This window comes from Lissotriton helveticus, chromosome 4_1, assembly GCF_964261635.1.
Source record: "Lissotriton helveticus chromosome 4_1, aLisHel1.1, whole genome shotgun sequence".
Taxonomy (NCBI): Eukaryota; Metazoa; Chordata; class Amphibia; order Caudata; family Salamandridae; genus Lissotriton; species Lissotriton helveticus.
In genome coordinates, this window is record NC_136063.1 from 622,500,573 (window position 1) to 622,526,160 (window position 25,588).

General features: G+C 43.8%; 1 protein-coding gene across 4 annotated transcripts in view; it reads right to left on the reverse strand.

The window, feature by feature from the left end:
• The window catches only part of CHD7 (chromodomain helicase DNA binding protein 7), a 771,490-nt gene that overhangs the window by 49,336 nt on the left and 696,566 nt on the right, over positions 1-25,588 (reverse strand). For 2 of the 4 annotated variants that reach the window (XM_078687262.1, XM_078687264.1), the window contains exons 28-34: positions 25,472-25,529; positions 24,595-24,823; positions 24,252-24,460; positions 22,991-23,671; positions 15,390-15,547; positions 12,510-12,737; positions 2,187-2,630 (exon numbers count right to left, since the gene is read on the reverse strand). In XM_078687262.1, coding sequence (XP_078543388.1) covers positions 2,187-2,630; positions 12,510-12,737; positions 15,390-15,547; positions 22,991-23,671; positions 24,252-24,460; positions 24,595-24,823; positions 25,472-25,529 — 2,007 coding nt within the window. Of the gene's footprint in view, positions 1-2,186; positions 2,631-12,509; positions 12,738-15,389; positions 15,551-22,990; positions 23,672-24,251; positions 24,461-24,594; positions 24,824-25,471; positions 25,530-25,588 lie in introns of all 4 variants that reach the window. The other 2 variants (XM_078687261.1, XM_078687263.1) reach the window with 1 other exon arrangement.

Here is a 25,588-nt window from a genome sequence, read left to right on the forward strand (position 1 = left end):
ATACAAATGCAAACCTTTTTACCTCTTCTACCCTTTTGCTATCCTTCTCAATCCAAATAACTGACTAATATATCCACCACTCAAATTACTTTCCTATTTTCACTATACTAATTCACCACTAATACTTTCTGGGTTCTGAAGTAACATGCTACTCGCCAAAAAAGCGCTTCAATGCCTCATCCGGGGTAGTAAGCACCATATAATTACAATACAATACAATAATCCTTGCTTAGTTTTTCCAACTTTTAAAGGCCTGGTAAGGCAGGAAGGCAGCTTAGAGAAGTGGTGATCATCATACTTAGATTAAGTATGCTCTTGCAGTTAAAATTTGACATTGTTTTGAAGCTGCCTCTTCGCCTTCAAAAGTCAGAAGGAGAATTGATTTATAGGACAAGTAGTGAAACACTGAAAATCTGTCTTTGCTTCAGTTCCCCCATCAGATTCCCTCTCTATCCCAAATAGATGGAGGAGCCACACTTTTTCCTTTATGAAAGGCTTATATCAATAAGGAATGTAGCTAAACAATCTCAAGTACCACAGAAGCAGGTTTGGCTGGAGAAAACACATTCAAGGTCTCCAAAGCCTTGTACATCATAATGTTACAAGGGTGCCACCTCTGCTCACTGTACTTGGACAATTCTACACATACCTGTGTGCTCTTGGATATTTGGACGTGTTTAATATATTGCCTTGCCTCTTTCCATGAAACGTGGAGTTCTTCCCTGATGGTTAGCATGCCATTGCTTCCTTAGAGGCCAACACTTTATGATTCTTCCATGCCATATTTGCTTTTTTTTTTTTTAAATGAACAAATGCTTAGCAGAATGCCTAGGTTCAGCTTCAGCATCGGAGTATGGAGAAGCTGTACAACACAGTCCACTCTTTACTACTTTGGTGAGGGGAGAGACAGAAAAGAAAAAGCTCTTAGTAGCCTGTCAAAGGATTAGGTTCTGGCAATAGTTCTACACAGGAACAACAGAATGAACTAGTTCCGACAGATGAATTTCATGATTCATGAAGGTAGTCAGATCACCAAGAAGTTGGTCAGAAAATATATATTTGCTGAATATGCTTCTTCAAACTCTTAGCAGAGCTGGTTAATAGTCAGGCTGTGCCACTTCTTCAGTAAAAGACAATGGATAACTAAAATGCGGTTGTAGTGGACACTGAGTAAGAAAACTGCTGAAGAAGCAGGATTCATTGTATGCTGATAAATATTAAAATATAACTGATCTTGGAAACTGTACTTTAGACACAAAATAGGCAGATCTCATCAACACCGGAGTAAAGCAGGGCAAGAGTCCTGTTCAGATTATATAATGCACTGTAGTGCAAATGTGGTAAACCTGAACTGGTGAGGGCGAATTGCATTACTAAATATCTGCTGTGATCAAAAGGAGAAAGCATGTTTTGTCAAAATAATCATCTAAAGAAGTATATAGTGCCGCTGAAACAAATCATTCAATAAATGAACTGGAACCCATTCCTGTACCAAATTGAACTATCTTCTACCACTACCATCGTATACCCAATCTCCCATTACAGAGACCAAAACCACCGCCTTCAATTATTCTGCTCCACTTTCACGGAGACCAAACTGGGCAAAGATGCACGTCCCATTATACATAATGCAATATGAAATGGGAATGTTATTACGAAATAAAAGAGGTACACAATTGATCTACTTCTGAGCTAAGGAGTTCAACCTAGTCGGATGACAAATTCAAAATTTGCTAACAATATACAACAGTACATCATTTAAATTACTGTAAAAATGTAATTTGCCCATCTGAAGGCCCATCAAATAAGTGGATCACAAAGATCATGATGTGATCTATGAAACAAATTCAGATAAACCACAAGCAAAAATGACTATGAAGCCCTGATGAATGTACTTTTAGAGAATGTCAAGTTTCTGCACTTAAAAGGCCGATTTTACTACAAAAAATTATTTATCTTTTAGAGGAATCTACTAAGTGGAATTGAAGAAAATGGGTTCAGAATAAGTCAAGTAAATTGTAGTTTATCTGGATATCATTCCGGGATACATTTACATCAAATTAATCTAAACAACTGATTTAATTTCAATACATACCATTGAGGATTCTTTGCGGATGTCTCAGATAATAAATAAAGAAAGCCACTTAACATACTGGGTATAAGGAAAGGAGTGTTGCTGTCCTTACCAGAGACAATGTCCGCTTATTGCTCATAAACAGCAAATCAAGGCCTTCAACGTTTTTTCTTCTTCCTCTCCTTCTCTTCATTGGAGGTTCGCAATCAATAAAAGAACCATTAAGCAGATGCCTTGAAGGCATACGAGTAGCAAGACCTGCTTGTAAAAGCTCCATTTGAGTTTTAAAGGCATCAGAGACAGAAGAGGAAGCATTGGTCAAGATGTACTTGGGGGTAGCAGATGCAAAATTTGAGGTAGAACTTGTTGCCTCTCTTGGATCCTTGGATAAATCTACATGTTTCTCTGGTCCATTTTCAGCTACCACCTGGGACTCTCGCAACTGGGCCACCATTTCCATTAGATTCCTCCGTTTTGCAGCTCTTTCTGCCTCAATTTCAATCTTTCGTCGTCTTCTCCTGCGTTGCCTTGGAAGTTGTAAATTCAGTGCGTTATCCTAACAATAAAGACAATCTGTTACCAAATGCTTCTCAAATTAAATCACCTTCCTTTCTTTTGATGAATGAATAGCCACTTAAGTGTCATTTGCCTAAAATATCAACACTTACTCATGCACTAGACCTAGCTATTGTTTCAACTAAAAGTATGAAAAAACGACTTATTTTGAAACGTTAATGAAAAAACTTATCTGAATTTCATAGCTCCACTAAAGGCATATTTTATAGATCTGAATGCCTCAAAGGCGCCTCGTTGACAGAATAAGAAAACTCAGAACATTCAATACACTATTTTTACCATTTAAAAATATTAATTAGCCAATTTGTGTAGAATTTTTAGCGAGGCCGACATGAAGTTAAACTTTCTGAACATAACAGTTTACTGGATGAAACAAACATTTGTTTAATATAAAACAGCATTTAAAGCAAATTGTTTTAACAATACTCAGGGTGATTACAAAGATAATCATAGCAATATTCCATATATACATATAAAAAATAAAGAAAGTCTTTAAAGTTGGAAACGAGCCCCAGTGTCAGCTTTCGGTATCTGGAAGGAGACCGGAGTTTGTATACATATATACATATATATACTCCTTAAGTTGCTAAGAACAACAAAAAACAACTAATACCAAGGTCCTGGGGGAAAGTCATATGTTATCTCTTTAGAAGGATGTAATTTGCCACTTCTGTCCCAAGGCCACAACACTGGTGTACTTCCTAGAGGAGAACAAAGTTACTCCTTTTTAGATATTGGGCTGTCCTGTGGTAGTGAGGGTGAGCAACCAAAGCTTATTCAAGGAGATTTTAGAAACCCAAATAATTATACCACAGTAGTTGAAACTGAAACATTTCAATTACAGTCAGTGCTTTATTTTGAGAAAGGAAAAGATCTTTAAAACAGTACACTTAAAACCAGAATATCCTAGAAGCTGCATGGCAGAGACCCAACTCCAAAGGTTTTATAGGACCTCCGCACTAGGAACCTATTTAACATTGACCTCATGCCCAAAGTTAACCTACGGGAATCCTTCAAGGTGGCACTGTAATGTTTGGCAGCCCCCATAGACTAATCTGTAAAGATAGGAGTTTGTGTGATGGCATATGGGTACATTTGCTTCGCTTTGGTCAAACCGTCTCCAACTACCAAGGATGTTCCTCAAAAAATGGAAGCATCTCTAAAAACAGCCCATACCTACCTAGACAACAGTATTCCAACCTTTGGGACCAATGTAAGACCCCAATCGGTCTATTGGGTTAAAGTTTGAAACAGACAAAAGTGGACTGATTCTCACTTTTTATCTTAATGTGTGTGTTTTTTGCTGCAGAGGCTTGTACCTCAGATTATACCAATATATCAGTCTAAGTAGAGTTTTTACAGCGGCAGGAGTGTCCACGGCAAGTCAGTGCTCCAAGACGGTAATTGCCCAGTTGAAGGAAATTTGAGCACATCTTCTAATTTTCTCTCTTGCTCTGATGCAGAGGCCTCCTGAAAACTTAGTCGACAAGTTGAATGAATTAATGTACTTATCCTCCGTTTGAACATCCAGAACCAATCAGGCTTTAATTTTCCAAAGCCCACAGGCTCCTTTCATTACTAGTGGACCTTTTTTCTTGCGGTCATGAGGTACATTTATGGGATTCATATCTAGTTTTCATAAAGAGGACAGTTTGGACTAGATCATGAGGAGGTGAACTGGCCCCTTTTAGAGTCCATTGCTATGGGTGATGGGCACAAAACAGGAAATGGAGGAGATTGGTTTCTTTCTAGAAGGAGAAACATTAGCTAGGACAAAGGAACTGGGTTGTCTACATCACCAGACATGGAGCACCAGTTTCAGCGAAAATGACAGGAGGTCGCAGACTGGAAAATCTGAAATATACACAGCCAACCCAGCACAAAGGAGACAATCAACTGGTGTAGCCCACACAAGGGGTGTCTTATCAACCCCCAGAACTCATCAGTTCAGTTAAATACGCGCATACAAATGTACACTTGTAAGAGGCATCCTTTATACATGTCACAGACAGGATAAAGGCCACAGACACCTAGTTATTAGGGAGTGGGCAGACCTCTTCCAGGGGTGAACAGGTATGCAATCTCCCTAGAGGATTACAGGTACAAAAAGGTTTGAGCTCATGCTTATAAATATGCGTTTACCTCAATCATTGCATAGCCTTGGTTAGAGGGCAGAAGTTACTCACGCAAAAAAAGGGTACAGCATAGGTTGCCACCCTATCACATCAGACATGAATGAGCTGTAATGTATTGTATAAATGCATTTCGTACACAGCTTTAATTAAAGTGCGTGCACCAGGGTGCCCCACATAATGATGGGAAAGAATGAAAGGAGGTGATTCTATGTACTAGCAAATGCTAGAGACGTTAATTACTTGTAAGGAGTAGTTTCTGTCCTGTAACTCCAGTTCTGTAGTAGGGGTATCTCTTTTATAGTCATAATCTAGTGAATAGTCCCGCCCATGTGCGTGGACCCCGGCAATCAAAAATAATCTCTTAAGTTGTCAGAAAATTGCAGAACTGCAAAGACACTTAAGAGAAAATTTAAAGACAAATAATGCAGCCTATATCCACAGGCTACACTGTCCAGTACTTCAACTAGAAAAATTCCACCAAAAATCCACAAACAGCAAAGCCTGTCCAGATTTCCCTTGCTTTAACAGCAAACACCCTCAGAAATGATAGAGAGGAAGGCATGGACAGACAAGCCCCATAGGCTGCCATTATGTGGCTTAAATAGGATACTGTGCCTTTAAGAGAACTTTCCAGAACTTCTCCCAGTATCCCAGAATGCATAGCAGGTCCCTCTCACTTTCAGTTCTTTTTGAAGGCGCAACACGCCGGACCTGTCGCATTCCTTAAATGAACATCTCTCTCCACCGGGGAGGCGGGAGGGCGCTTATGACTATAACAGAGATACCCCTACTACAGAACTGGAGTTACAGGACAGAAACTACTCCTTCTGTAGTAGGGGATCTCTGTGTATAGTCATAATCTAGTGAATAGAATGGCAAGCCCATCCCCACACCAAAGCGGCGGTGGAGAAAAGAGAATAAACGACACTATTGTGCGAACAAATTCCGCAGCGAAGCCTGCCCAACCTGAGCGTCTGCCCTGGCATCCGTGTCCAGGCAGTAATGCTTAGCAAAGGTATGAACCGACTTCCAAGTGGCCGCCTTGCAGATTTCTGCAATCGGAACATTACGGAGCAAAGCTGTCGTGGCAGCTTTTACCCTGGTGGAATGAGCCTTAGGTTTACCTCCTAAGGTCTTATTAGCTTTTTGGTAACATAACTGTATGCAGGACACAATCCACCTAGAGATAGACTGCTTAGAGGTCGCAAGACCCGTCCTGACAGATCCATAATTGATAAACAATTGGTCAGACCTACGAATATCTTTGGTCTTATCCAGATAGAATTTCAAGACCCTCCTAACATCCAGGGAATGTAACGACCGTTCCGCTGGAGATGAAGGATTCTGAAAAAACGTAGGCAAAGTTATGGTCTGGTTGACATGAAAATCAGAAATAACCTTGGGAAGAAATTTAGGGTGAGTACGCATAACAACCTTAGCAGCATGAAATACAGTATAAGGTTCTTGGCAACACAACGCCTGAATTTCACTCACCCTGCGGGCCGATGTAATGGCCACGAGGAACGCCGCCTTCTAGGACAGGTGCTGCAACGAAGCCTTATGAATAGGTTCAAAAGGCTCCTTCATCAACCTGGACAGCACCACATTCAGTTCCCATGAAGGCGAAGGAAGCCTGACAGGAGGAAACACTTTCTTCAAGCCTTCCAAAAAATCTTTGATCACAGGGATCTGGAAAAAGGAAGTTTGCGAAGGGCATTTCCTGTAGGCAGTCAAAGCAGCAAGATGAACCTTAATAGAATGGACATTAAGGCCAGACTGCGCCAACTGTAGAAGATAAGGAAGGATGACATCTTCCTTACAAGTCGTCGGATCATAGTTCTTAGACTCGCACCAGATACAAAATCTCTTCCACTTGTAAGCATAGGAAGTCCTAGTGGAAGGTCTCTTAGACTCCTTCAGTATGTCCATACAATCTGCAGGAAGATTCAGATGACCATATTGCACTAACTCAGGAGCCATGCCGCCAAACTCAAAGACGAGATGTTGGGGTGCAACATCAGCCCCCCGAACTTCGTGAGAAGGTCCGGCCTGCACGGCAGCCGAATGTGAGGAAGGAGAGACCGGTGAAGCAGGTCCGTGAACCACCACTGTCTGGGCCATTCCGGGGCAATCAGTATCATCCGCACCCTGGACTGGGACAGCTTGATGAGAACCGTCGGAATCAGGGGAATGGGTGGAAAAGCGTACAGAAAGCTGTTCGACCAGTTGATCCATAACGCGTTCCCCAGCGTCCCCGGCTGGTAGTACCTGGAGGCGAAGCCTCGGCATTTGCTGTTTTCGGCGGTGACGAACAGATCTACGTCTGGAGTCCCTCACCTTGCGAAGACTTCTCCTAGTACTTCGTCGTTTATGCCCCATTCGTGGTTTTCCCGAATCAGTCTGCTCAGTGCGTCTGCCTGAACATTCTGCACACCTGGCAGATGGGTAGCCGTTATCCTCAGTCCTCGAGCCAGAAGCCAGATCGCCTGCGCCTCCTGCGACAGGGTGCGTGACCTCGATCCTCCCTGCTTGTTGAGGTAATACATTGTGGTCGTATTGTCCGTCTGCACAAGTAGAGAGTCGGTCTGGAAGGACGGGTGAAAAGCCTTCAGTGCCAAGTGAACAGCTCTGAGTTCCAGGAAATTGATGTGGTACGTGGACTCCGCCGGGGACCACGTCCCTTGAATCTGTAGGTCTCCGGAATGCACTCCCCAGCCCTGGAGAGAAGCATCCGTCACGATAACCTGAGTGGGAATGTCCTTGTGGAAGGGAACCCCTCTGAGGAGATTCTCCTCTGAACACCACCACTTCAGAGACTGAAGAGCATGCAGAGATAGACGTATCTTGTCGTCCCAAGATCCTCTCCTCTGATCCCACTGATCCTCCAAGCACTCTTGCAACGGTCTCATGTGCAGCCGTGCATGTGGCGTCAGGAAGATACAGGAGGCCATCGATCCCAGTAGAGAAGACACCGTCCTCACGGTCGTGGATGGAGCGGCCATGAGAGCCCGAGCCTTCCGAAGCAGTGATAATCGTCGCTCCTCCGAAGGAGACATGCTTGCTGACAGCGTATCGATGGAGGCTCCCAAGTACTGAATGCACTGGACTGGAGTCGGAACCGACTTGGACATGTTGATGTGCAACCCCAGCTTGTTCAAAAGAACGCACGTCTTCTGGAAGTGTGCTTGCGCTTCCGTGAATGAGGAGGCCTTGATCAACCAGTCGTCCAGGTACGGGTAGACAAACACCTTGTTCTTCCTTAGGTGTGCTGCTACCACCGCCATGCACTTTGAGAATGTTCTCGGCGCGGACTTCAGTCCGAATGGCAGCACTGTGTATTGATAGTGATTGGCGCCGACTTGGAACCGCAGGAACTTCCTGTGTTTGTGTGCAATGGGCACATGGAAGTAAGCATCCTGGAGGTCGATGGCACACAGCCAGTCCCCCCCCGTTGCAGCTGAGGATAAATCTGATGCAACAACAGCATGCAAAACTTTTCCCTGCGAATCCACTTGTTTGCTTGTCGCAAATCCAGAATGGTCCTGAACTCGTTCTTGTCCTTTTTTCGAACCAGAAAAAAACGGGAGTACAGGCCTCTTCCTCTTTGAGACAGAGGCACGACTTCGATCGCCCTTTTCCTTAACAGGATATCGGCCTCCGCCTGGCGCTCGCGCAGCTGATACTGCGAGCCGACCGGAGGGATCGATGGAGGAGGGCTGGTGAACCGAAGACTGTATCCATTGCAAACAATATTCAGCACCCACTTGTCCTGAGTAATTTTTCTCCACTCTGCCAGAAAAGATTGAATGCTTCCCCCCACCGGAGCGGGTAACAGTTGTCGGGGAAGTAAATGCTCAGGGCCTAGACCCGGCCTGGCCCTTAGTCGCTGGTGCCGACTGATGGCCGCCTCTGCCCCTCTGGCGTTTCTGGAACGGCCTTCTGAACTGCTGCTGTTGTTGCTGCTGCTGCTGTTTTCCAGAAGACTGGCCACGCCCCCTGCCTTGACCACCGAACCGGCGTTGGAACGGCCGGTACGTCTTCTTGGTCTCCTTGGGCTTCTCCAAACCCACCGCTGTGAGCGTTTCAGCTTCCGCCTTCATGCGGGCCATTTCGTCATCAGCGTGCTTCCCGAAGAGGGTTTCGCCAGAGAATGGCAGATTGGCAACCCTCTGCTGAGCGTCCGGTTTCAGAGACGTAAGGCGGAGCCATGCATGTCATCGCCGGTTTATTCCGTGGCAGAAACCATGCGCCGCCAGAAGAGAAGAGTCGGCTGCAGCGCTGATGACTTGATTCGCCACCAACATTCCTTCGTTAAGCACCTCCTGGAAGTCTTCACGCTTGTCCCGCGGAAGGAGCTCCGCAAATTGTTGAAGGGACTCCCAAAAGGCTCTGTCATACCGACCCAGCAAGGCAGTGGCACTAGCTGCTTTCATTGAGGTCGCCGATGTCCCACAAACTCTTCTCCCAGATGAATCCAACCACCTAGATTCCTCATCTGGCGGAACTGTGGAGGAAGGCGTGGTGGCATGCTGTTTGTGCGCCGCCGTCACAATCACCGAGTCTGGAGGGGGTTCCAGCCTGAGAAAGGCCGGGTCCGAGTCCGGAGCCCGGTACTTCTTCTGCAGTCTGGAAGGCGCCGCCTTCGTCACTGCTGGAGTGAGGAAAAGATCCAGGGCCGGTTCTTCCAGGCCCGGCACCAGTGGTAGTAACGGCCGAGACAAATGCTTCTGATGGAGCGTCTCGAAGATGACCGAAGTCTTTGGAGTGGACACTGTCAAAGTAATGCCCAATTTTGCCGCACCCCGTAACAGCACGTCCTGGAAGGACACCAGATCGTCGACCGGTGAAACCCTCGTGTCTGGCGAATGTGACAAGGTCGGGAGTAGTCCCTGGTCCCAGACGACCGGGTCCGTGAACGAGACCTGTGTCTCCGGTGGCGCCGTCTAGATCGAGTAGAAGACCTGTGACGCGAATGTTCCCTTCTCCTGGAGTGGGAGCGCGACCTCCCAGCACGTGGGCGCTCCACCGGTTTCCGTGGAGGCGTCTTCCGTGGCCTGTCCATGGGCTTCGGGGTAGGAGTACCCTTAGGAGGTGTCGGAAGCAGAGGCAGCGACACCGACCTCGGCGGCCTATGAGGGTGTACCGGCGGTGGAGGCTGCCCCGCAGGAGACGGGGGAGGCAGGGAGGGGAGAGGCGGCTTAGCCGGAGGAGCCTCCTTCGGTAGAGGAGGAGGAGGGGTCACAGGTCTTGGCAGCGTATATACCACCGAGTACGCCGTGCCCGATGACTTCTTCGAGGGAGGGGCCTGTGATCCAGACCCTCCAGAGCGAGAGCGACGCCTCCGACGTCCTCCACCAGATCCAGCGTGACTTTTGGCGCCAGAATCCCTTCTGCGCCTCTTAGAGGAGGTTGAGACCCTTGGTGACGCTGATCTCTTCCTGCTCGACGTCGAGCGTCGTTTTTCAGGCGTGGAACGGCGATTCCTCGACTCTGGCGTCGAACGCCGTCTCCTCGACGTCGAGTGTTTCTTCCTCGACGACGAACGTCGCCCCTTTGACGACGAGCGGTCAGACCTCGACGGCGAGCGTCGACTCTTTCTCCTCGACGACCGCTTCCTCGCGGTCCTCGACGCCGAGGATCCCCTCGACATCGAACTGGTCGACGGCGACGGCGAGCACCGGTGTCTTCGTCGACGGCGATGCCTCGACTTCGACGACGTCGACGGTGACTTAGACGGCGGCCTAGCCAGGCCTCTCGACGTCGATCTTCCACGCTGTCTAGACCCGGAGCCCCGGGGATAAGGGGAACACACCGTCGTCATCCCTCTCGACGTCGTCGATGCTATCGACGTCGACGGAGACCGGGACCTTTTGCTGGGCTTCCTGCCTCTGGGGAGCCCCCCAGAGGCCTCAGCAGGGGCAGAGGGAGCCTTCCCAGCCTGCCCAGACCCACCTGCAGCCTGCAGTCGCCTCTCTTCCAGGCCTTGGAGCCTAATCTTCTGCCTGTCCCTCAGGGTCCTCGTAGAAAAGGTCTGGCAGATGTCACAATCTTCAGGGACATGATCATCAGGGAGGCAAAGAATGCAGACGTCGTGTGAGTCAGTCTTGGCCTTCTTCCTTCCACATGCTGGGCACTTGTCGAATAAAGCAGGCATTTTAGATCCCTAAAAGCCTGAACAAACACACAGAAGTGAAAAGGAAACACCAAGAATCAAATGAGAACACTTTTAAATCCAAAAAGTGTAATAAAGTCCAATAAACCCTTGAAAAAGGGAGAGCTCAATGCACAGGGTCCTGTAAGCAGGAGCCGGAAAAAAGAACTGAAAGTGAGAGGGACCTGCTATGCATTCTGGGATACTGGGAGAAGTTCTGGAAAGTTCTCTTAAAGGCACAGTATCCTATTTAAGCCACATAATGGCAGCCTATGGGGCTCGTCTGTCCATGCCTTCCTCTCTATCATTTCTGAGGGTGTTTGCTGTTAAAGCAAGGGAAATCTGGACAGGCTTTGCTGTTTGTGGATTTTTGGTGGAATTTTTCTAGTTGAAGTACTGGACAGTGTAGCCTGTGGATATAGGCTGCATTATTTGTCTTTAAATTTTCTTTTAAGTGTCTTTGCAGTTCTGCAATTTTCTGACAACTTAAGAGATTATTTTTGATTGCCGGGGTCCACGCACATGGGCGGGACTATTCACTAGATTATGACTATACACAGAGATCCCCTACTACAGAACTACAGTTGTACAGCATAGTTATCTTTCATACACACATTCTTGGCTTACCAGCATGACATTGGGGAATAATGCAAGTTTGTGAATCTATGAAAGATCCAAGTTAATGTACTTTTCTAAGTTGATCTTCTTGATGTTGACAGTCTTAATGTCTATGAAGATGGACACTAAGGAATGCCATGAACGATGCAAACAATTATATTTTCTGGATCTCCCCTGAAAAGGGTGCATGATGTTTTTTGACACAGCCGAAGGAATGCTCACCGCCTCACGGCTTTTCTGGTTTAAGGTTTTCTCAATAAGTCTGAACAGTGTTAAAAAAATAGAAGAATGGTTAGAGGCCAGTGTACAGGTATCATGACTCTGAAAAGTTGGAACCCTAACTGCCAGTCAACTGTTGAGGCTGTGCCTTTTAGGATAAAAGGGTAATCGCAAGGGCCCAAAGCATAGTACCCTAAGCTTCTATAAAAGTCTGTGCTCTGCCTTATATGCAAGATTTCTTTCAGGTTTTTTTAAAGAAATAGCTGAGAAACAAATTCGAGTCGGACCTTCTTTTTAAAAAATGTATGAGAATCTATGGTGAAATATATATATTTTTAACAAAATGTTTTCTTGTAAAATCTTCCGAGATTCTGCTTGCAGGTAGCACCTTTCAGCGTACACAAGTTGTCACCCAGTGAAGATCCGATGATTGAAAATGTACATTTTCCCTACATTCTACAATAATGTCAGAGAAGGAAACCAACGTTGTGCTGCGAGTGCGTAATCTCTTGTTGCTTTGACATCAGGACTTGCGTATATAAAATTTCAAACCCTGTTCTGCGATTTTCCTTAATAAGTGGACGGCATTCAGCGCAGTACAAAAGCCAATCCATCACATCAACTAGTCGCTACAAGACCTACTGGGTACGAGTGCTCTGGGCGTAATGGGAGGAAGAAGTTAAAGGATTATAAAAACATTTCATATATAGTAAATTTATATAAACGCATAACCTGCCTTTGATAACTGAGGAGATGCAACAATATCTTCACTGCCACTGTAGCTGCTTTGACCAACCATACTGAGCTCTGCGAAACTCCTTTTCTGTAGGGGACTCTCCACTGCAGTTGGTGTATATCCAGGGATCAGTCCCTGGAAATCAAACATCTGGCGTATTTTTACCGGCCACTTTCCCTTCAATATAGTTTCACAGATGTTATCTAATCGGTTGATTATAACTCGATCCTGCAGAAAGTAAAGTGAGCAAGCATAGTAAAAGAACTTTACCAGGGTTATCAATTGATGGTTCCATTAGCATATAACAACTGATTAGAACTTCGAATATCGCTTGCTGTTCTAAACTGCAACATAAAGTACTGTGTTATCAAGAGTGCACACTTGCTCCAAAAACAGCAGACTGCCACAAACAAATTGAGATTTAAAATAGTAATTTTCGATTTTTGCCATCCTAAACTAATAAAGTTAATTTCAAGAAGGTGACACTTGCAGCTGGTGAGGCTTTGTTAGACTCAATGTTTTGCAAAGAAACCAACCAGGAAGTGAATATTAAGCAGCTGCTATCACAATCCAAAAATGGTGGCAGTGAGGATCAAAAATGCTAATTCATTAACTTAGCCCCTGGAAGAGCTGTCTCGTCATCAGTATTAATAAAGTACGGCACTATGAAATGTAGGGGACATAAATATCAATTTTCATTTCACATCCATTATCACTAAAGAAAGCACTGCAGTGTTAGGTTAAAAAAAATGCAATGGTCCACGGACAGAAATTCGACACTAAAGCAATTAAAAAGCATTTCATTAACTATCTAAGCGTTTAAAAAACACATGCTTTTTCTGAGGTTTACAAGTAAGATCATATTTTAATATCAGTTTTAGAATGATACAATCAATTTTTGTTTTTTGGATCAGATTTTAGCCACCTAGCTGCAAATCTCACCAACTGCTGATAACAAAATGTTTTCTTTAGAAATAAGGGTTAGGCCAAGCTGTTTTTGTAACTCGATGGGTCTGAAATGGTGTTTAGTAAGCGCAAGACTGGAGTACAACTAATGGATAAACTCAAAGTTACATGCAGATTTATTAAGTCATTTCAACTAATTGTTATTCCATAAATTAAGCGGATTTCATGAAAAAAACATCACACCTACTTTTAATGCACCAGAACACTTTTCTCCATCCTATCCAGTACTATTGCATCATTTAAGAGTGGGGTTTTGTAAAATATAAAAGTAGCTTTGGGTGATGTACTCAACAGTATACCTATTTTCAGACCCATCACTAATTACACTTTAACTTAAGAACATTGATTGCACAGCTTCCATAAAAATATCTTTGAAGAACAGAAATGGGAGTAGGCTTTAAAATTAACAGCATTTGTTCAGTCATTCAATCGTGTTAGCCTACCTACTAACACATTTTCTACAGGGAGGGGCTTTCTGAACGAATATGGGTTTAAGTAGGAGCCAAATACTATGCATTTCATATCAACATTTCATATCAACAAGCCTAACGATTATGCTTGGGTTTATGAGGAGATGTATTTTGTTTCGTTTTTAGCTCTAAGAAGCTACTGTGGTGATGCAAAAATACATAAAACAATCTTGAAATCATGAAGTGAAATTGTTTTGATTGAGTGGAGGGCCTCATGGACCTGGGGTGACAGATGCTATGTTTTAAGTTAAATTAAATTAAGTCAAATTATTAGTGCTACAAAATCATGCCTGTATGAATGTAATGTACTTTTGGAAGGGTAATCACTAAAAGGAAATCTATCTGGGCTAGCCTCTTCAGATTTAGCCTATAACTCCATAATAGCCGTTTGTTGTCACTGCCATTCCTTACTTGTGCCTTTCTCCTGAACAACCAGAGTAACCGCATTACCTCTAAACTTTGAAGTTCTTTACCACTTTGTTTTTTTTATCACTCATGGCAGGTTAAAACCGTTGCTCTATTTTCTTAAAGTAACACAAAATAGGTACGGTTCTATTGCGTTCACAAACTGTATAGAACTCCGGAGCTAAGCACTGTACAAGTAAAAGAAACAACATGGGCAGCTGGCTGGAGTGGAAAAATATATTGCCTATGGGCCATTGTCATGAGGGGAAAAAAATGATATATATATTTACACACACACACACACACACATTTTATTTATGTATATATATATAGCGAAGGCGTGCAGGGGGAGGGAAGGAGTGCTTAGGAGTGGTTTACTGTCCCAGTAGGTTTCGTTTGTAGAAGCAAAATACACCTTTACAAAGTACAGTTTAGATGGATCAATTATGGTGAAAAAAATGGTAAAAGAACTGATCAAGCGTTTAATACAGGCGTAAAAACGGTAGACAATATTTGTTCTAACAGTGCTAAACCTACTTCCACAAAATAGATGGGACACTGAACAATTCCTACAATAATGCTCCCCCTTGTGTATGATAACACAATTAGACTTGAAATAATTATATCGGTCACCTGTAGAACATATTAAAAGTGCTTCTTGCCATTACACATATTATATATCCCCCTCAATCACCAACACCCATCAAACAAACCGGAAAGATGGTGGACACGAATGCAATAAAATGGTATGCATTTTCGATGCCTAAGAACTGCACACAAAGTTTTCAGCAAAACTATTGCGACAAAATTGCAACAAAGCATCAAATGAGACAAAAAGGTGGTTGGTTTTGAGGGGTTAGCACAAAGTATCAAAATCAACTATTCTGTGGTGACAAAAAGGACTCTGTATAAGTAGTATAGCTACTCACAAATGTACACATTATCACAGATCGCATCTGTTTTGCGACCTTATAAAACACTAAACAGTCAAGAAGATCATTTCCAACCCACAGTGAAAAATAATAGTGTTCTGTCCAACCTTAGGCCAGAAAGAAAATGCAAAACTTCGGTCATGAAGCATCTGAGTCATCGAATGTTCTCCATCTTCCATGTAAAATCCATCGCGGGTTTCATCCCGGGCAGTGCTCACAGAAGCATTACTTTCTTCATCGAAATGTTTACCTTGAGAAGCGGCTCCTGCTGAGACAGAAATAACAACCATACCTTAGCAACAGACAATCAGTATAATATTCGTTTACAGGATGAGGACAACTGAAAACTTCATTTGGAGCCGAGACAAATTTCATAGTGTGTTTCTGCTAGGTTAACTTCAAAACATTGTTGCCAATTTCTCGCTTGAGAAACTGATTTTAAAATGGGGAAATTCGCTTAGTTTGACGCAGGATTTTTTTTTTAATTTAGTACTTGCATTTGCATAAATAAACTTAAATCAACAAATCTGAAACTGGTTTTAATGAATCATTGTTCGTCCTTTTCAATAGCCACCCCAGTTGATAATAGAAGACATGAACTACTCTGCACAAAGCAAACAAGCTCTGACATCAGTCTATACTATCAAGACAATGTTGTCCATTTAATCACCTCCAGAAATGCCAAATGCCATCACCTCAGCCGTTTAATACTCAAACAAAACTGGAATAAACCTGACAAAAATTACTAGCGGCATCCAATGGAAGTGTCGACATTGAGTGGTCAGTTTTTGTTGGAACTCTTCTGTGCTGTCAGATGCGGTTTGACGGACAGCACAGCCCTATAAATTCAGTCCAAGGAATGGGGAAAGGAGGGTGAGAAATGTGCAGTTAGATTATCCACCAGAAAGTACTAAAGGTAAATAACGTGTTCTGATGGCTATGTCTAGCTGCAGATTCCTTACCTTTGAGAATAAGGAGGTGTTTTCCTCTTTACTGAAAAATTATAAAATCGCCATAGCTCGTGCTAAATCCACTTATTTTTCCACTAAAATTATGGATTCTACAAATAAGTCGAAGGACATATTTGCCATTGTGGAAGAATTATCTAACCCAGCCAGACTCACATTAGGGCCACTTCCCTCCCAAACCCTGTGCGATTCCTTTAATAATTTTTCTTATTGAAAAAATAGCAAAAATTAAATCCAGCATTGCTGCTCAAACCTTACCTGCTCATCCCCTAACCTCCGAGCCCTCTAAATATTCCAACCCTCACACGCTTACTGCTGTTCCCCCCCATTCCGATGGCTTTTTCTTTCGCTTCTGCACAAAATTTCTTCTGGCTCCCCTCGTGACTGCTGTCCTCCCTCGGTTCTTCGAGCAGCCTTCATCTCCTGTCCCGAGCCCCCTCTGGCCCTCATAAATAGCTCCCTGGTCACGGGGACTGTCCCTTGCTCTTTCAAACAAGCCGAGGTGGTTGCCATTTTAAAAAAACCCTCAGCAGACCCCTCCATTCTGAGCAACTACCGCCCTATATCCCTTCTCCCCTTCCTCAGCAAAGTTCTGGAATCGCACGTGACCCACACACTTAGCTCCTTCATTGAGGACTCGTGTGTCTTAGATTCTAAGCAGGCAGGGTTCAGACCTGCGCATTCAACGGAGGCCGTCATTCTCTCCGTGATGGACGAATTGCGCAGAGGGGCTGATGTTAACACCCGACAAGCCCTGGTCCTTCTGGACTTATCGGCCGCCTTCGACACGGTCGACCATGGGATCCTGGTCGACCGTGTCGAGGAGGCCGGCATCCGAGGGACCGCCCTTGACTGGGTTCAGTCCTTTTTGACGGGACGTCAACAAGCTGTCAGGCTGTCTCAGTTCTCGGCCACCCAGGTTGAGCTGTCCTGTGGTGTTCCTCAGGGCTCTTCATTATCCCCTCTTCTTTTTAATTTGTATTTAGCTCCGTTACTCCGTGCTCTCCGCGGGTTGAGCGTTATTGCGTTCAACTACGCGGATGATATCCAATTGATTTTTAATATTGATTCTTCTGAGGATTCCACCTCTATTTTTCAAAACACTCTTTGCTTCATCAGTGACTGGATGAGCTTAAATCATCTGAAGCTCAACCCCGACAAGACTGAACTAATTCTTGTCGGGGGAGCTTCCAACCCATGGCAACCTTCCATCTGGCCTGCCAGTCTTGGAAGCTCTCCCTCTCCAGTCAACTCTGCCAAAAGTCTGGGTGTCATTATCAGCAACGATCTCTCAATGACTCCCCAGATTAGTGCAGTGGTGTCCGCCAGCCACTTCCAACTCAGGAAACTACGGAAAATATCCCGCCTTCTTACCATCGAAGCGCTTACGTTAGCACTCCTGGCGTTAGTGATCAGTCGACTCGACTATGCTAACGCGCTATACGTCGGTATTCCTGAGTACCAACAGAGAAGGCTCCAGCTGATACAAAATCAGGCTGCTCGCCTGATTTTTCACCAGCCTAAAGATCAGCACGTCCGTCCACTCTTAAAGAGTCTTCATTGGCTGCCGGTTTCCGCCCGCTGCCAATTCAAGTTAGGCTGTATTATTTTTAAGTCTCTCTCTGGTCTAGGTCCCTCTTTCATCTCCTCTCTTCTTCATTCTTACACCCCGTCCCGCAACTTACGTTCATCTCAAATGGCCCTGCTATCCGTCCCTAGGTTCAAGAGGAAAAAACACGGGGGCCTGAGGTTTTCTCTTCTGGCCCCATCCTTCTGGAACTCCCTTCCTCTTTCCCTCAGACTGGCACCTTCATACTCTGGCTTTAGATCACTTCTTAAAACCTTCCTTTTTACCATCTCGTATCCCTAGATTCTGTTTCCTCTTCATCTTTTTTTTTTTTTTTCCACCATGCCCCAGCACAGCGCCAAGAAACCTAATGGTGTTAGTCGCGCTTAATAAATTCTTTTCAAATCAAATCAAATCATTTGGAATTAATTCCAAAGCTTTGCTTCCTAAAAGGAAGATAGTCTGAGAAGTGGGCTTGCACCAGGAAGTTCTTCACAACTGAGCAAGAACTGCCCTGCCTGCAGACTTGAGTGTCCAAACAGTAATGCCTGGTAAAGGTGTGAACAGATACCCATGTTGGAGTCTGGCAGATGGCCATTAAGAAAACACTTTATCTGTGCCTTGTGGGATGCTTTGGCTATGGTTTAATGACCTTGTTGTCCTTTAAGAAGCTCCTTTTTAGGGTGAACGTAGCATGTTTTAACATACAGGAGAATCCACCTGAATAAGATCTGCTTCTGGGCAGCCTTCCTCTTCTTAGCACTGGCAAAGCCAATAAACAGCTGATCATCCACCCAGTACTTCTTCAAATGCTTGAACTAGAAACTAGGAGCTCTTCTAGGATGCCGGCTGTGAAGCCTCCCCTTCCTAGAAGGATGATCTGGGGAAAAGAAGGCAGGGAGAATGATGGATTGGGCATCACCATCTTTGGAAGGCAGGCAGTGCAGGTTTGTGGCACCAATTTGTTATAAGGACGGTGCTATATGGAGGTTGCACTGACAGCGACCTCAGATGAGAGCTCATAGAAGCAACTGCTGTGAGGATACTCTCTTAACAGCCAGCAATCTTAGCAACTAACTGTCCATAGGCTCGAAGGTCATGTACATCAAAAAATCAAAGACCAAGTGAAGATCCCCCTGAGGCATAAAGAACGAAGCGAGGAATATGAAGTGAGCCCCTTTAAATAAATAAAAAGCATCACAACCAGAGACTTATATAATGAAGGTTGAGCAGGTAGCAATGCAACATAAAAAGGCCAAAAAGGCCAAAAGAGCCAACGTGTTTGCTTTAACCGTGCCCAATACAAAACCTTGCTGGGCCACACAAGAAACAAACTTCAAAACATCAGCCTGTTTTGCCTGGAGATAGTCAGCTTGATTGGTCTTGCACCAGGCGACCAACCAGAATAGACAGACATGGGAGCTAGGCACCTAGCCAAAAGAATAACATCCACTACTTCCTAAGGGCTGATTGAACAAGCTCAACTGGTGCTGCTAAAACGCCATACATTGATGTGCAGGTGGTGGGGATTCATCAGGGATAGCTGGTAAGATCCCATTAGCCCCGCCCTTAAAGGGATGCATTTGGCATCCTAGAAGGCTTATGCTGTTCAGGGGACCTTAATACCAAACAGGCAGAGGAAAATACTTTTCCCTAAAGCATCAATGCACTTTGACTCTGTCCAGAAGCACAGTAGTGGAATGCGTTAAGATTTACTTGTAGGAGATGGTTGTGAGTGCATCCCCCTCCTTCTTGTTTATAATTAAATAGGCACGCAGAGATCTCAGTTCCTTTTTGAAGAGCTGGTTTTTATTGTTCTTTTTTACACTTGTTTTATGATTGTTTTGTGAAGTTCAGTACAGGTATAATATCCTTGTTTTTCAAAGTATTCCTAACAGCACATTGCTAAAGTTGCATCCGTTAAGATTTACTTTGCTGGTGGATGCACCATGCTCTTTGAAGTAAAGTGCTGGGTCAGGAAAGATGGGTCCCGTGGTAAGGTGTCTGACACCTAGCCACCACATGACTTGCAGGAAAAACCGAGCTTGGTTTAGACCTGGATGTCACTAATGCTTCTGATAAAGCATTGCTGAGAAATAGGTCTTTAAGGGAGACATTTTCCCTAACAGACTATCCGGAAGACAGGAGTTTTGGAGTTGGTAAAATACAGACAAACAGCTGGGAGTAGAGCCCCAGAGGTACGGAAAGAAAGGAACTGACATCAGCATGCAAGGGTGGCACCTTTATAGCCAGAAATCACTTCCTTGGATAGTGCAAGGTCACTGCGAGGCAAATGGTACCACCTGTCAGTGCGTGGGAGCAGTTGTTTTGAAAAGTTCGAGATTCAGTCTGATGACTGGGTGGCAATTCACAAACAGTGAGGAATCTGTAGTTAGAAGTACCCATCAGAACTTGAAATGTCTTAAAGCCAGAATAACCAAGCTTTAAAAAAAAAAAAATAGGTGCTACATTCAAACTTCAAACAGTCAAATATTTAGATTTTATTTTGCTATTTTCTTTCAATTGAACTTTTAGGGCATATCAGAGAACTTTATGAAAACTAACATAACCCAGCCTCATGTTTAATAACTGACTGTGCTACAATTAAAACAGAAATAACTTCTGGACTTGGCTCTATACTCTCTCAAAGCACCCCCAGAGGCTGCATGTGGTGCTGTGTCTTTTAAAAACAAGTGATCAAGTGGAGAGACTACTCTTTATATGGAGATGAGGGGTGTGGCTTTCGTGCAGTCATCCACATTTTTATTTCATCACCGCTACTAATCATCATCAATCATGTATCCTAGTTCTCCCTGATCTGCTGCGGCTCACACAATTCTCCGTGGCAGCCACCCATTCCTCAGCATTGCTAATACAGCCTTCAAACTGTCCTGCTCATCTTAGTGATCCGATTTCCTGGAGCTCAAGCGCGGTCATCACCCACACCAATCCCATCGTGGTCCTCCCAGGCTCAAACTTTGGCTTAATTTGTTTACCACATCACCCTTAGTGGCTTTTGAATTCTTAGATCCCCTCCAAGCAGATGACAGACAAATTGTCCTCTGGTCGCAATCAATCATCCCACAACTGTACATTCAATTCACTAAATATTTCACAGCAATCATCCAGTGGATGATATGAATACCTTAGACGTGGGTCTCCAAAAACGCTTTCCTGCTTTTTCTAGCTTTAAAACCATACACCTAAAGATTAGTTTCAACCCAAACTTCACCAGGTCTTCCTCCACTGCCAAAGCATAGGAGTACTAATAGACTCGTAGATGTGAGAAGGTGTGACTACAATCATTCATCTCCACCACAGGCACTGCTACTAGTCCCCAGCTATTTAGTATTAAAAGGAATGATTCTTGACTCCTACTGCAGAACAAGAACGCTCTAATCAATTTGCCAAGAGCAAGTTGGACTAATGCAACATGCTATTCATTGGATCTCCCACATCACAAGCATACCTCTAATCGCCAGGTACCACAGTTGTATACCACCAAGACAGCCAAGTTTAGGGTCCTCACGTTGGTGTTTAACTTCATAGACGATCAAACACCATCAATGACAAGTCTTTTGTATTTACCCACTGTAACACTGCACACTGCTAGTCTGAACTTATCTAAAAAGAAAGCTCCCAATGTACTCTCATATCTGCTCTCCCCTCATTCTAAACCCCAACTCTTGTCCATTCTTACTGCTCATATCAAGAACAAATTAATCTCTAGTAGTTATTAAGGGGTAACAGCCATTACATCACAGCTGTTACCCCGCATGCCATTACAATGCTAGTGTTACCACACATGCGTTGTAACAACAGTCTTTACTGCGCATTTTTTTAAAAACTCATGTGCTTTTACCACGCATGCCTTTACAACGAATTTCATTGTAAAGGGATGCAAGGTAAAAGCACATATTTTGAAAAAAAAAAATATATATATAGACTATCCACGTCATCGTGAGGAAACAGAGGCTCTTCCGTTTCTTCATAACATGCACTGCCCCTCAGACACCATGAGGAGAGGCAGGTACGGGGGATTGGGCCTGGGATGGGGGTTACTATTTTAGGGTAAAAGGGGGTAGGGAGAGGACTGGAGGTCATGCAGGGGTAGTGTTTAGTGTAGGGAGAGGAATAGCGGTTGGGCGAGGGTCATGCAGGGGTAATATTTTGGGGTTTAGGGTAGGTAGAGGACTGGGGACCGTGCAGGGGTAGTGTTTTGGGGTTGGAAGAGGACTGAGTGTTGGGGTTGTGCAGGGGTAATGCTAGGGAGAGGACTGATGGTTGGAGGTTCTGCAGGGGTAGTGTTCGGGAGAGGACTGGGGGTCAGCGGGGGTCGTGGTTTAGGGTATGGAGAGGACTGGGGTTCGAGTGGTGCAGGGGTAGTGGTTTAGGGTAGGGAAAGGATTGGGGTGTTGCAGGGGTAGTAATTTACGGTTTAGGGTAGGGAAAGGATTGGGATTCAGGGGAGTCGTGCAGGGGCAGTAATTTAATATTAGGGTAGGAAAAGGATTGGGGTTGTGCAGGGGTTAGTGATTTAAGGGTTTAGGGTAGGGAAAGGATTGGGGCTCTGGTCGTGCAGGAGTAGGGGTTAAGGAAAGGGCAAGGGCTGGGGGTCGTGCAGGGGTACCAATATAGGGTTTAGGGTAGGGTAGTGTAACTTAACTTAAACCCTTTTACCAAGTGTATGCCTTTAACACGCATGCCTTTGCATTGTAATGGCATGTGTGGTAAAGGCATATGCGTTGTAAAAGAATGCATTGTAATGGTATGTTGTTGTAGGCGTACTTGAGTAGTTATACCTGTGTTGTAATGACAAGCGTGGTATTAGTAAACGCAGTACTGTAATATATTAGTTTTTAAGACCACTGTCAAATGATGCTGTCTTATCACTGAAACTCACTTAACCTCACAGATGCCTCAATCGCCACCATTCTCTAATGCCTCTATCATATTTAGAAATGGTTGAACTGACATACTCCTAAATGTATATTGTCAATTGTTGTAAAATGTCTTTTTTTAAATTACCAATAAAACCTCGAACAGTACATGTGATCAAACGAACAGCATTAGTGTTTGTATTATCAAGGAACGGTTACTTTGTGAAGCATTTAAGTCCAAAATGCTTCTGATTGTAAAAATTAGGCATCAGGAAAAGTAAAATGTTTAATACCTTCATGTTGGGAGGACTCTTCGGACTTATCATCAAGTTTTTCCTCATCATCTTCATCAGAGCCTTTCTCAGAAAGAGATTTTGGAATAGATTCTGGGCCACTTTCCAAAACTTTGATTTCACTTTGCACAGGAGTGGATTCCATCTCACGTTCCTGCTTAATTGCATTTTCAGAGTCACTGCTGGCAGTTGCCATGCTTTCCTCTTTAACCTCAAGATCCTCTTTGACATCAGATTTTTCAAGTACATCCACTTTAGATTCATCCTGCTCTGTGGTCAACTCATCCTTGACTGGTGTAGATGGTACAACAGGAGGGGTCTCACATGAGCCAGCTGCAGGGGTATTCAGCAATGAGACAACGCTAGGCTGCGCAGTTCCTCTGTTTTGAGCAAAGTTCTTATGAGAATCTAAAAAGGCGAGATCAGGGTCATTGAGAATATGATAGTCAGTCCTACTGACACCATGCTTTGCGGCCCCAACAAGCAAGTCTCTGTCATGTTTTCCACAGTCCCACCATTCAGGCAAATCCAAGCTTGGCTGGCAAAGCTTCAGTCTCTCACTTAGTTGAGGGTGAGTAAGAACCTGCTCACGGATTTTCCTCAGTAGTTCTATACGGTACAAAGTTCTGGATGCACGTTCTTCTGTGATAGGTTCAACGTTGGTAGAGAGGTCGCAAAGTTCTAGAACAGATGAAGTGTGTGTAAATAATCAACATAAGACTGCAGTCGGTGCTCAAAATATACCCCACTTTTGATAATTATTTGTAGTTGGGGAAAAATAAATGACACCAACTGTCATTAATTAAATTACACTTCAATAACTCCAGTACATGAACATAAAAAAATGAGCTTAATGGCATGGTTGTGAGAAGATATGAGAGAATTGCTCAACAGTGGAACAACAAAGCTAACAAAATTTCTCTGACAAGCCTGACAATGTGAAAGCAAATCACGTAGTGCACACAAACTTCAACAGATAGCTTGTACGGTGTAGCATGTAACATAGCACGCCACGTTTAATCATAAAGAAAACTTTCTGGTTTGTCTTCACACTGAGCAGAGTCATTCTACTGACAGACACGTTTTGAAGCATTAAACATGATAATTAAACGTGATGCTTCTCAAAGAACGCTGTTATAGGAAGTAGGAATAAGAATATCTTAAATAAAATGAGTCAAAACTGCTTTATGCTAGCTATAGCTTGCCGGTATCCTTCGTACATTTGTACAGGGACTCCCAATCTGAAAAAGTAAGCGCTTACCTTCATCAGATTTAGTTGCCAAGCGGCATACCCGTCTGCACATTGCCGTAAAACAATTAAAGTACTTCTCCAAACTCTCGTCTGACTTCTTGTCAAGTCTGGCAAAAGCTCTGAATTGAGACCAATCAACTTGCTGCTTAACAGAGTCAATGACAATCCCAAAGGTGGACACAACACGATAGAAATCTGCTTCTTCTCTCCTCGTCCATCTGAAGAACAAAAGAAGAACGTTCAATCTAATCTGACATTGAATACTTTGTATGTCTGAATACCATAACAAAGAGCCATTTTCAAGAAGGTACTCGTTTCTTTTCAAAAGGAATTTAAGAGATGTACCACTCACTTCTGCCGTTTTTCAGTTATGATGGCTTCCCTTTCTGCTTCCAACGCTCTCACTTCTTCCCGAGGCCGCCGTCTTCGTCGGTCTGTTTTTAGTTGTGCTTCTTTCCTCATTTGTTGCCGTTTATAAGTGCGCTGATAGGCAGTAATGAGGCGGCGAAGGCGGGTGGTCAAGGCTGAAGTGTTAGGCCAGTAGAGCTTGCCCAACTCTGTGCTACTTTCAATCTGTTTGCCTATACAGGTAGGATGGTAAAATGAATGTTGTAAGTATAATGTTCCTTTAACTTTGAGCATTGCTGTCAAGTAAATAAAGATTTAGACCTAAAAACTGAAATTGAGGAATATACTGAAAAATCAAGACTTGAATTCTCACTTGGATATTCATGTGGTGCTGCTTGCAGCTGAACGAGGTTCATTGCGAGCATCATAAAGTACTTATGTGAAACAAATTTCAAGCAGCAAACAATTGGGCAGTACGTCCCAGATCTCAGGTAGGGTTAGTTTCCCACTGTATGTCAGTACTAGACGTTCACTAAATGGGGAATTTGCAGAAATAACCATTTAAATAAGCGCATAAAGTCATTCTTAAGGAACTTTTTTACACTTCAAACAGTAACGTGAATGAAGCATATGCTAACTGCTAATCAGTATATTTTGGGAGACAGCCTTCTGTGTGACAATCTGAAACATTTAAACTAATATCTTTGGATTAGATTATGTGGTAGAGTAAGCATGAATTAAGATTAGCTCTTAGATAAAACAAAAGCCCTATAGAAAATATCAAGAACAATGGTGAGCAGTCCGTTTTCAATTACTTTCAACTGATATGGATATGAGACATTTTCAGTATTGGGTCACTGCCGGAATTCGCCACATCATACCTGTAAGGTCAAGCTCCAGGACTTCTTCCTTTTCGTCCGTGGGAGAGTTTGCAAATTCCTTTTGAAGAAAGTAAGCGATTAGCTCGTTTTTCTCTATTTACTTTTCAAGTGATTAAT